This window comes from Dermochelys coriacea, chromosome 14 (genome assembly GCF_009764565.3).
Source record: "Dermochelys coriacea isolate rDerCor1 chromosome 14, rDerCor1.pri.v4, whole genome shotgun sequence".
NCBI lineage: Eukaryota > Metazoa > Chordata > Testudines > Dermochelyidae > Dermochelys > Dermochelys coriacea.
Genome location: NC_050081.1, coordinates 8076711 through 8087922, shown reverse-complemented (window position 1 = coordinate 8087922; position 11212 = coordinate 8076711). Strand labels below are relative to the sequence as shown.

General features: G+C 41.9%; 1 protein-coding gene across 1 annotated transcript in view; it reads right to left on the bottom strand.

The window, feature by feature from the left end:
- Positions 1 to 522: 522 nt before the first annotated feature.
- Positions 523 to 11212, bottom strand: part of CACNG4 (calcium voltage-gated channel auxiliary subunit gamma 4) — a 55556-nt gene continuing 44866 nt past the window's right edge. The window contains exons 3-4 of the mRNA XM_038372361.2: positions 7831 to 7956; positions 523 to 4537 (exon numbers count right to left, since the gene is read on the bottom strand). Of these exons, the coding sequence (XP_038228289.1) occupies positions 3951 to 4537; positions 7831 to 7956 (713 nt within the window). The 3' untranslated portion in view covers positions 523 to 3950. The remainder of the gene's footprint in view (positions 4538 to 7830; positions 7957 to 11212) is intronic.

Here is an 11212-nt window from a genome sequence, read left to right as displayed (position 1 = left end):
TGTGCCAGCAATGCCCCTCTGCCATGTACATTGGTCAAACTGGACAGTCTCTACGTAAAAGAATGAATGGACACAAATCAGACGTCAAGAATTATAACATTTAAAAACCAGTCGGAGAACACTTCAATCTCTCCGGTCACTCGATTACAGACCTGAGAGTGGCTATCCTTCAACAAAAAAGCTTCAAAACCAGACTCCAACGAGAGACTGCTGAATTGGAATTAATTTGCAAACTGGATACAATTAACTTAGGCTTGAATAGAGACTGGGAATGGATGAATCATTACACAAAGTAAAACTATTTCCCCATGTTATTTCTCCCCCCCACCCCACCCCCCACTGTTCCTCTGATATTCTTGTAAACTGCTGGAATTAGCCTACCTTGCTTGTCACCATGAAAGGTTTTCCTCCTTTCCCCCCCCTGCTGCTGGTGATGGCTTATCTTAAGTGATCACTCTCCTTACAGTATGTATGATAAACCCATTGTTTTATGTTCTCTGTGTGTGTATATAAATCTCCCCTCTGTTTTTTCCACCAAATGCATCCGATGAAGTGAGCTGTAGCTCACGAAAGCTTATGATCTAATAAATTTGTTAGTCTCTAAGGTGCCACAAGTACTCCTTTTCTTTTTACCTTCACACTGTCAGCTTTCTTTTCAATGGCCATGAGTTTAGAACAGGGATCGGCAACCTTTGGCACGCGGCCCACCAGACAACATACATCTAACTCTTGATTTGAAAGGGAATGACTTTTTTAAACTACAGCAAATACAAATGAGGACTAATTTCTAACTGTTACTTTATTAACACAATTGGAAACAATTCTGGGGAATTGTACTTGAAAATACATGGACTATAATAGGTGTAAATTAATAAGCACTTAGTATGACACATTGAGACAGAATGCTTTTCTTTAATGTGATTTTCTACCTCTGTCATAGCTAATAAAATGATTTTAATTATTAAGAAATCTCAAAAAGGTAGGAAATTTATTGTTTGAAAGCTATAAAGATTTATGTAAAAAATTCTCTTCGAGATGTTTAATAATTCCACCTACTTCCATCCATCCCTCTTCCTCAAAAAGTTCCGTATTGGAAAGTAGATAAGAATTTTCCCTCCTGTTCAAATCAGCATTTGAAAAATTATAAAAGGTATTAATATCTTTCCCCTTAATGCCTTGTCATAGAATAAAGCACAGCTGTGTATATGCTTAGAATTCCCTACATTCCATTCTATTCAGCTCTCAGAGTGAAATTCACCCCGGTACAGAGGACTTAAACAAGGATCCTAGCCGAGTTTTAGAGCCACATAAACTCTTAAAGAGGAATTAATGCATCAATCCGCTTAAATTGGATTACTTGCAAAATTAAGCATGTCTTTAAATGCTCGATTGAGGCCTAAATGGGATTTAAAGAGGACAAGGAGAGGATTCTTTAAAAATTGGGATTGTACCTGATTTTCCCTTTTTATGATGGTGTGAGAAGGCCTGAGCTGTTTGTTGGTTTTTTTTGTTGGTTTTTTATTTTTTATTCTTGTCATTTGGAAGCCAAGGCAGCTCCTCCTGGATTTTTGCAGGACTCAGCTCAAGTTTACAGGGAACTCTTGTGCCCTAATTGAAAGATTAAGGGATATTCAACCTTTAACGAAGACATCCTTAACGTAAAATATCACTTAATCATTGACGGTAAGTAGGGGTTCACAAACAAAGCATTTTAAACAGTCTGCCTGAGGACTCCAACCCTCAGTTGTTTAACTTGTACAGTTTTGGCTCATTTGATGTTGTTTCACTAGTCCACCATTCACCATCGAGGTTTCAGGGCAGACAAGACCTAGGGGCAACTCTACGCTTAAAACGCTTGCATTGATGCAGCTGCGCTGATGCAGTGCTTTAATGAAGATGCTGTATGCCAACAGGAGAGAACTCGGTGTGAGACGCTTTCCTGCCAATATAACGCTGTCTACACGGGGAGTTAGGTCAGTATAACTATGTCGCTGTGGGGTGTGGATTTTTCACATAGTTATGCCGATATAAGTCTGTAGAGTAGACCAGACTTAGGACTGGTCTCTTCAAAGGAGCTGGATCCTTAGCTTCCATGAGGCCTGGCCAAAAACCCATTGAAATCAGTGGAAGGACTTAAGAGACTTCTAAGTCCCTTAGAGTCTTTTGAAAATCCCAGCCTACAAGTCTTTGATGCTCTCCTCAGGGTCCTCAGAACCATAAGCCACGATGTTGCCTCTCTGCCTTAGTGAGAGAGAGCTTTGCTGGAGCTTAAACTGTGTGAGAGCTCCCTGTCACTCTAGTCTGTCTGCCTGACCAGGAAACGCCTTGAAATTGTGCTAGTTTAAATCTTGCCTTGCAGGTAACGTTCAGTGAACTCCAGCTTCACAGGAATGTGGCTTTGCAGTGTCCAGTGCCTCTCTCTGGACATTGATAGAAATTACCAAATCCACTGGCTGTAAAGAGGCAGAATACACTCCAGCCTGTTGGCTTAGAGAGTATACTCACCTTCCCTGAGGAGAGCATCACAATGTCTAATGTAAAAATGAAATAGGAATTTAAAAGAGAAATATTTCAGCCCTTTTAGAAAAATCATAAAAAAGCAAATAACAAACCAAAACCCACAAATCCACGTTTTTCCCCACCATAAGTTACATACAGGGTCCTGTGGGCCTCTCTGCACTTAGTAAATTCCATCATTCCAGAATAAATTACGTTACTTCGAACCACAGTTTTGGCATAAAAACAACTGCAACTTACACCCCGGGGTGCTTCTTCATAATAAAAAGTTTAATAAATATCTAGTAAACTGCAATTATTTTTGTTCTATTTTTTAAAATTGTCATTACATGACCTATAAGTCTGCATTTTGCAGAAATGTTCACCACTTCGAATAGTATATTGGATCAGTGGATTAGCTTTCCCTTTTCTTACACACATAGCCTAGATACCTTAACTTGCACTAGCATTAGTGTTGCACTTGTGAAGCATCAAGAAAAAAAGTCATGTGCAACCCTTGTGGAATCTTCAATTTCACAGGTATTGGTTCCCGCAGGCCCAGCTCTGTTTCCTGTTCCTGCAACATGTAGTGTACAGGAGACTGATCCTGAGAGGTAGGGTGCACCCTGTACACGCAGGAAGCACTCAGCACCTGGCAGGATCAGGCACTCGGTCTATTAGCAATGAGACGATTCAAGTGTCCTAAACTTTAGGTTTAGAAATGATATTTGCAAATACGTTTGAGCAGCTTGCGCTTTAATGCCGCACCATTTCATTATTTTAGGATGCATCCACCCTATGCTCACTGCTTCATCTGCATTGGCTTCATCAGCTCCTTGGTTCTATTGCACAAGGATCTAACAGTGGAGGCAGTACTGACCACTGTTGCTTGCCCACTGTAGGATGCTGCAACACGCAGTACGTTGGCGTGCTACAGTTCAGTAGCACAAGCTGGCTGCAAATAGTTTTGCCTTCTAGGTTTTATTTTCTTGAGGAGGCAGTTGCTTCTGAGACAGACCTCTGCTCCCTCTTCCCTGTGTGAAAGGAAACTGGATTGTAGTTTTGAAGAGTTGCATTAGGCTCCATTTGTGATACTCTTTGGACTTGGCCATGAATTATAATTATTTTAAGGGACTTTATTTAAAAAAATCACACTGCAATTCTTCTGTAATTCTTTAAAACGCCCTGGTAGCTAGCTCTTTTCCAGTTTCTCCGACACTTTGTATACATTACAAAACTGCAGGGACGTGAGCTGCTTTCACTTTCTTGTGACACCGGGAACTTTAATGAAACAAACTCCAAAAATATCTTTAGACCATTCCAGTATTCCAGGGTCTCCATTTGCTATCCCAGCACAAGTCCTGTTTTGAGAAGGATTTTAAATTGTCCCTTCTCTTTTTTTGAAGGCTCCATTCTGTTTAAAGTAAAAAAGAGAGAAAGAGAAAGCAAACACTTCAGACAGGCGTCGTTCTCCTGTTAACCATACTGATGTGGAGTCCTTCTTTAAATTCCTTCTGAAGAAAGTTGTGGACCTGCAGAAAGCTGGCTTCTTGGTCCGCATTGTAACTGGCTGCACTTGTAACCTTCAAGGGCTCTCTGGACAGAGTGTACATAGAAATTTCATTCATAGGGATGGAACTGGCAATCTTCATACCAACTGGAGAAACATCCCTAGACGGAGAAGGCTCTGTAGATTGGGAGCTTGATCTGGATCTCCTTCTCCTGTACCTATAGCTTGGCATCCTGGCATAAGGGGAAGAGGAAGAAGTCTTAAGGAATTCCCTCTTGGTTTTAAATCTCAACTCTTTGTTTTTCTCAATGTAAATGTTCACTGCCAGTACTCCTATGGTTTCAGCCACAATAAAAGACAAAGCTCCAAAGTAAAAAGACCAGCCGTAGTTGTAATGGTTCTTTTTGTCCTCATCTCTCTTATCACTTGGGTCACCTGCATTGCTGGATATATAGACAATGATGCCTATGATATTACTTAGTCCTGGAAAAAGAAACAAAAAATTAGTCTTTATGGGTGGGAAGGCAGAAACTCAAACCAAATTGCCCTCTAGATCTGAAAACTTAAAATCGCTACAAGGCAAGATTTCATTTATTTATAGTAAACAATATATTAGCAGTCATAAACTTAAAAACAAACCAAAAAGTTTGTCAGTGGGTAGGCATAAAAATATCTAATGGAAACAAGAGACATGATCTCACTGAATAGTTTATAATAACTCTTAGAAAGCCTGAGCCAACTCTCATTGAAGTCAGTGGAAATATTTTGATTGACTTCAGTGCAATTTGGTTCAGGGATATGTAGGACTTTTCATACACGGATCTCAAAGTGCTTCACAAAGGAAGAAAAGTATCATTTTGCAGATGGGGAAAATGAGCCACTGAGACTTACCCAAATGACGTAGCGGAACAGAACCCAGACCTCTAGATTTTCATGCCAATGGTCTGTCCACTGGGTCACACAGTCTCACAAGTTGCTTGCATAGTCCCACTAACTTTGATGAAGCAGGACTGGTCCATAGTTCTTTGTTAATGGTGACAGAGCAGTGACAAGTCAGAACTGGCTAATGAGGTTTAGTGGCCTTATAATATTCAGAAGTGGTAATAAAGATACATCGTGAGCCTAGGGCTATAGCTGTTCACCTTGATCAAAATAAAGTATCCTTCACCTTGATGGATTTTCATCTAAATGCTGCATACTTAATATCACAGGTGGTGTTTTCTGACACATACTTGGGGCAAAGAAAAACCTTGGCTGTGAGAGGTGCCTGATTCAGATTCCCCATGGCCACCTAATTTTAATGTCTTTAACAAAGTGTAAAATACTTGTGTTTCTGGCCTTAGATGAAGGGCAGTGAAATCTCACTTCCAGGAAGAACTCGTTAGGTTAAGTGCCTTGCCAGGATTTCCTTGTTAAAATGCTTTAAGAACTTAGTTTGTCTCATGAGATTTGCCTAAGATGAAGTTGTTGATACCCTTGAACTCCTGGGAAAAAGAATAGATAGGGCTCCCCCCCGCACCTGGTCCCCCACCTATTAGTCATCTGATAGGAAATGGCAAATCCCAGAAGCTCTGTGTATAGTCTGGGAGCTAAATCCTGCTTTCAGTAGAAGTTTGGAGTGCGTAAGGCAAGCTGGATTTGGCCCTGTGTGCTATAAAATGCTAGACACAATTTATAGTAGAATCATACGATGCCATTTCACATTTTAAAAGTGAAGAAGGAGCTTAAAATGTGTGAAGGAAATCCATGAAACACAGACCAAATGGGCTGATATGCAGCATACCATTTCACAGGGGCAATGGCAAACCAGAACACGGACACCTTGCTGGAGATGACGAAGTTCAGTGTGCTCCTTTATGTGTATCAGACACTGCTGTGGACTTACGTAAGTATCCAGGGAGCTCTTAGAAGTCCCTGGCAGTCTGAGAGGAAGCTCACACATGCCCATGCTATGTTCATTCAGCCCCTGTGCTCTTAGAAATCCACTAGCATGTTCATAAAATGCACCACCAAGGTATTTATCCCTGGATGTAATTCTGCAACTTGTGTGCTGCAAGATATGTTTCACTTCTCAAATCTCTCCCACTGTCATTTGTTGAGATTGGCTGAGACTCCATCATTTGGGTCCAGCTGCAGATTTCAGGCAGCCTGAAGTTGATGGGTGTAAACATCCAATGCAATTTAAGTTTGGCTCATTTTCCAAGCCTTGAGTTTAGCCCCTCCAAAATATTAGTGTGGCCAAAGTTTGGGACCATTTGCAAAATGTGGTTTTGGATTTCAAACATGGGTAGCAGGGGATGGTTTCATTTGAACCTTCTGTGGTCATTTGGATTTAACTCTGATTTCTCCCATACTTCCATGGACAGCAGCCCCATTTGTGCTGTTTGTGCATCTGTTGCAGGGTATGATACTAACATTCTGCTGTCATTCGATATGGCATCCCATGCAAAAAGATGCGTTAGCCAGCTTCCTGCTGAGACTGGATATGTATTTTATCACTGATACACGTATTTTAAAGGGCCCATTACTAGAGTAACCTGCTATGCTTTTCTTTTTGCTGCTGTGCACAGATGCTGGAAGAGGACATGTTATTTGGTAGCAGGATAGAATGTGGAAAGCCCATCTGCTGAGCTGGAAACTCTCATTTTAAAAACCATTGCACACTCAAGAGCCAAAGAGAAGCTTCATTAAAATCCGTGGAAAAATCCTCATCAAGCCATAAACCATTGAGGCTCTTATGGGAGATATCTCTGTTCTTTGGCTCCCTCCCTGCCTTCCCTGCTTGGTCTCAATCTCTAAACACAACAAATTATAAATACTACTAGCTGGCTTTTAATTCTGACATGTCATTCAGAATCCTTATGTGTGAAAGGCAATGAGCTTTGAGAAGCCAGTTCTAGTCTCCAATTATAGGCTTGGTGCAGTTTGAAGGGGTTTTAAGAAACAGTATTTGATCTCCTCCTGTCCTGCTGTGACCATCTCCCTCTGCAGCAAACCACATTTATGTATCCTAAATACTGTAGGGCCATTTGGACAAATGTCCTTAAAATGAGCTATGTGGAGAGTTACACATCTGGCTGGGACTTCAAAAGAGCCCAAGGGAATTAGATGCTGTCTAGTTAAGGTACTTACGTGGTCCCAATTAGTGTAGTATCTGAGCACCTTTAATTTTATTTAGCCTCACAATACCCCAGTGAGATAGGGAAATATTATCTCAATTTTACAAATAGGAAACTGAGTCACAACTCTGGTATTTAGGGTCCTAATTTTCACTGGAATCCATGGAAGTTAGGAGCCTAAATACGTGGGACTGGGCCAAAGTGATGTTCCCAAGGTTCTCATAGATTCCAAGGCCAGAAGGGACCATTGTGGTTGTCTAGTTTGACCTTTTATATAACCCAGGCCAGAGAACTTCCCCAAAATAATTCCTAGAGCAGAACTTTTAAGAAAAAGATCCAGTCTTGATTTAAAAATTGTCAGTGATGGGGAGAATCCACCACAATCCTTGGTAAATTGTTGAACTGTTCACACGGGAAGCCAGCATAAAGCAAGTATTTGAACTTCAAGTCTCCGAAGTCCCAGGCTAGCATCATGAACACTGGACCATCTTTCCTCCACTTTCCAATTCAGGGGTTTTGGGCACTTGGTGCAATTCTTTTAGAAATCCCAGCCTTTGCTTCTCAGCACATTACAGCTCCCACTGCAGGCAGCCATACAGCGGGAGTTGTTTATCTGCTGAGCCTTGTCTATGTGTTTGCATTTCCAATTTAGAAAGGAGATGCTACTAAATAAATTCAGGCAAGAATGTACCTGCTGCAACAAACAGAATCCAGCACTGAGGATAATGTTGTTTTTGCTGTTGTAAATCCTTCCTGCTCCGACACAGAGTCCTCCCAGTAATAGCAATATTGTGCTGAGGATGGGGAATACACTGGAGGCGCGGACAATACCTGAGGGATATATAAGAGGAAAAACATGACAGACAGTAATTAGCCCAGATCCCTTTTCAGGTGCTAGCATAGAGATCACAAGGCACATTTCCTCAGGGTGACCCTCAGCCTCTGCTGGCTTGCTACCATCACAGCATTTGCATTTGGAGGCAGGTTTTTAGACCCAAGGTCATGAGCCGATGGCTGATGTGATGGAGACAAGTGATTGTGACTTCATATGCAATATTTTTCATTTTTGGCTCCTAAATGTTTTGAGATTTCTGCTGGCAAGTTTGGAGCTCTTACCATAGTCTGTCTTTTGATGCTGCTGAATGTGGAATACTTTTGATAAGGTACCAGCCAATGAGGTTAGAGAGACTAACCCCCATCATCTTGCAGGCAAAAGCACTGAAAAATACATGAGCTGACTATTAACTATGTAATGTCATGTGGGCAGCTTTATGAGATGTAGATGTGGTTTGGTACATGTGTGATATCTGCAAATTCAGGTAATTAAGCCCTTTGTCTTCATGACAGTCTTGCTAGCATCTCTCTCTGTCAGCTGTAGGATATTGAGAATCGTGAATTGTGAGTATTTGCATTTAATTGGGACCATTTGTCAGTCTCTTTTTATTTGATTATATGTTAGGCACTTTTAGGCCATCCACCAACATGGTAACTAAGCCACCATGAGAGAATTTTAACACCGCCAGGGCAGGCCAGGCATCAAAACAGGGCAACTCTAGTTAGAGAACAATAGAAAGGAATGAGGAGGGAAAACACAAATGGAGTAAATGAAATGAGCTTAAACAAACAAACAAACAGGAGGAAGAAGAGGGCTGAATACACAAACCAAAGGAGGAGGAGGAGGAAGAATATGGTAGAATGCACTAGAAATAGTGTTACAGAACAAAAAGAAAGAGAGGCCTATGGGTGCGGGGCTGGGGGTGGGGGGGGAGTGGGAATACACTGACTAAACTGTTCTGGAAACCAAGAATTGTAACAAAAATATAGAGGGATAAGGTCAGTGTGTGTGTGTGCAGGAGGGAGGGCGAGATTTTGTAACAAGGGCCACAGAGAGGTCATGTGCAAAACAGAGAAGGAGAATCATCATGGAGGGCACAAAGGCATAAGGACATGAAGGGGTGGGGTTTGGTTGTGGCTAGTACAGGAGGGGGACCCAGATGACGCTAAAGGATCTGGTTAGCGGTGAGTAATGGGAATCTAGTACACTAACTGCAATGTGTGCACGAATGACGTGTTCTCTCTTGGGTGAAATTTCGAGGCCCCATCTCCTGTTTGGCAGGCGTGGTGAGCCAGGCCCGTTTCCCAAGGAGAATTGGCCGGATGTAGTAGTGAGGTTTCTCATTTTAGTTTCAGTGGCAGTGATTTGCCCACATTAGCCAAGTACCTTCTAACCTGGCTGTTTGCCAGAGCTCTCCTCGGCTTCAATCCTGCTCCCATGGTAATGAATGACAAAAACTCTCATGCTCCGCAACAGGAGCAGGCTTGGGCCACCACCATCATGATGTATTATTGTACTGCAGTAGCACCTACAAGCCCTAGTCGTGGACCAGGACCCTACTGTGCTAGGTTCTGTACAAACATGGAACAAAAAGACCGCCCTCCCCAGAGAACTTACAATTGTTTTGAACTGTAATTGTGAGAAAAGTTGCATCCTGCCATACTTGGCATCTGGCTACATAAGGCCTGTTGATGCTGGAGATATTTTCTAAACAGTTATAAAACTGGTTCTGATAAATAATGTAACCTATCTAGAGCTGCTGTGTGGATCCAGTTTAAGCATCCTGACCTGGTTTTAGGATGAATTTGCAAAGAAAATTTCCATTATTTGCTCACTTCTTGCTGGGATACATGGTCTGCTACACCTGTTCCTGCTACTGCCTTCTATTTTGCTTCTCACACAATCACTTCACTCATTTTATTGTCATCTTATGAGTCTCCAAGCAGCTCACACAAGCTCTGGTGCTAGAAATTGTGTGAATAACTGATTTTTTTTTTTATTTGCCAGCAATTCCAAAAAAATTGAAGGTATTGTTTTGATTAGAGTTTTTTAAAAAAGGGTTTAATTAATTAAAATAAAATAAAATTAATGCAAATTTTGAAATGAAAAGTTGTTTCAAATAAAAACAATTGGTGAATTTGCAAAATGTTTCAACTTGACCTGATATCTGCATTTTTCACCAAAAGTTTCACCTGAAAAATTTCATCCACCTCTCCTGTTGCTATCATAGATAGTGTCTCCTCCTGTCTCTTGGTTTCTCTCAAATAACACCTCTGAAATATTCACAGTGGACTCCTGAAGCTTCCCTGAGAGAGGCAAGTGCTATTTAGACCTCATCTAAACATAAAGTTTGTACTGACATAGCTATATTGGTCAGGGATGTGAAGAAAACCTCACACCCTGGTAACAAGTGTGCTAACAATCCCTCCACTGTAGATGCAGCTTAAGGTTACCATCCGTCGTATTTTCCCAGGACATGTTGGCTTTTTGGTTCTAAATCGCCATCTAGGAGGAATTTTTTAAATATCAAAAAACGTTCCGGGATTTTGCCATTATTATTTTTCCCCAAAGAACAGTTGATCGTTCAAGAAAGAGAATGAATGTTGATCATTCGAGAAAGAAAGTGAATGTTGATCACTCAAGAGAATGCCTGCTTTTCCCACCTAGCTCCCAGTGCTTGCACTGCAAAACAGCTGTTTCGGCACGGCTGGCAGGAAGGGGGAGGAGGGGAACGTGGCATGCTCAGGGAAGGAGGCGGCGGTCCGGGGCGGGGATTTAGGAAAAGGTCCAATGGGGCAGGGAGGTGGCAGAGTGGGGGAGGGGCCTTTGGGGAAGGGGTTGAAATGGGGGTGGGATGGGGCGGGGCCAGGGCCGGGGTGCCTCTTTTTGAATGTTCAAATATGGTAACCCTAATGCAGCTGTAACACTACAAGAGTGCTATGCTGCTCCAAGCCAATGTCATAGGTGGTGGTCTGACATTGGCAGGACTCCTCTTTCTGTCGGCGCACGCTGTGTCTACACTGGGGGCTAGGCTGGCATAGGATTTGCAGTGTAGATGGTGTGTTCTGTTAATCTGCATGTCCTGTTAATGGGGACATTCCCCAGGGCATCCTGAAGGTTGGGATTCCACTCTATTGTCCCCATTTATTTGTGGTGTATAATGTAACATACAACATAAGGACCAATTGCCAAGATTTTCAAAAGCAAATAGTGATTTTTTTTTTGTGGGTGCCCATCCTGGCATGCCTTAAA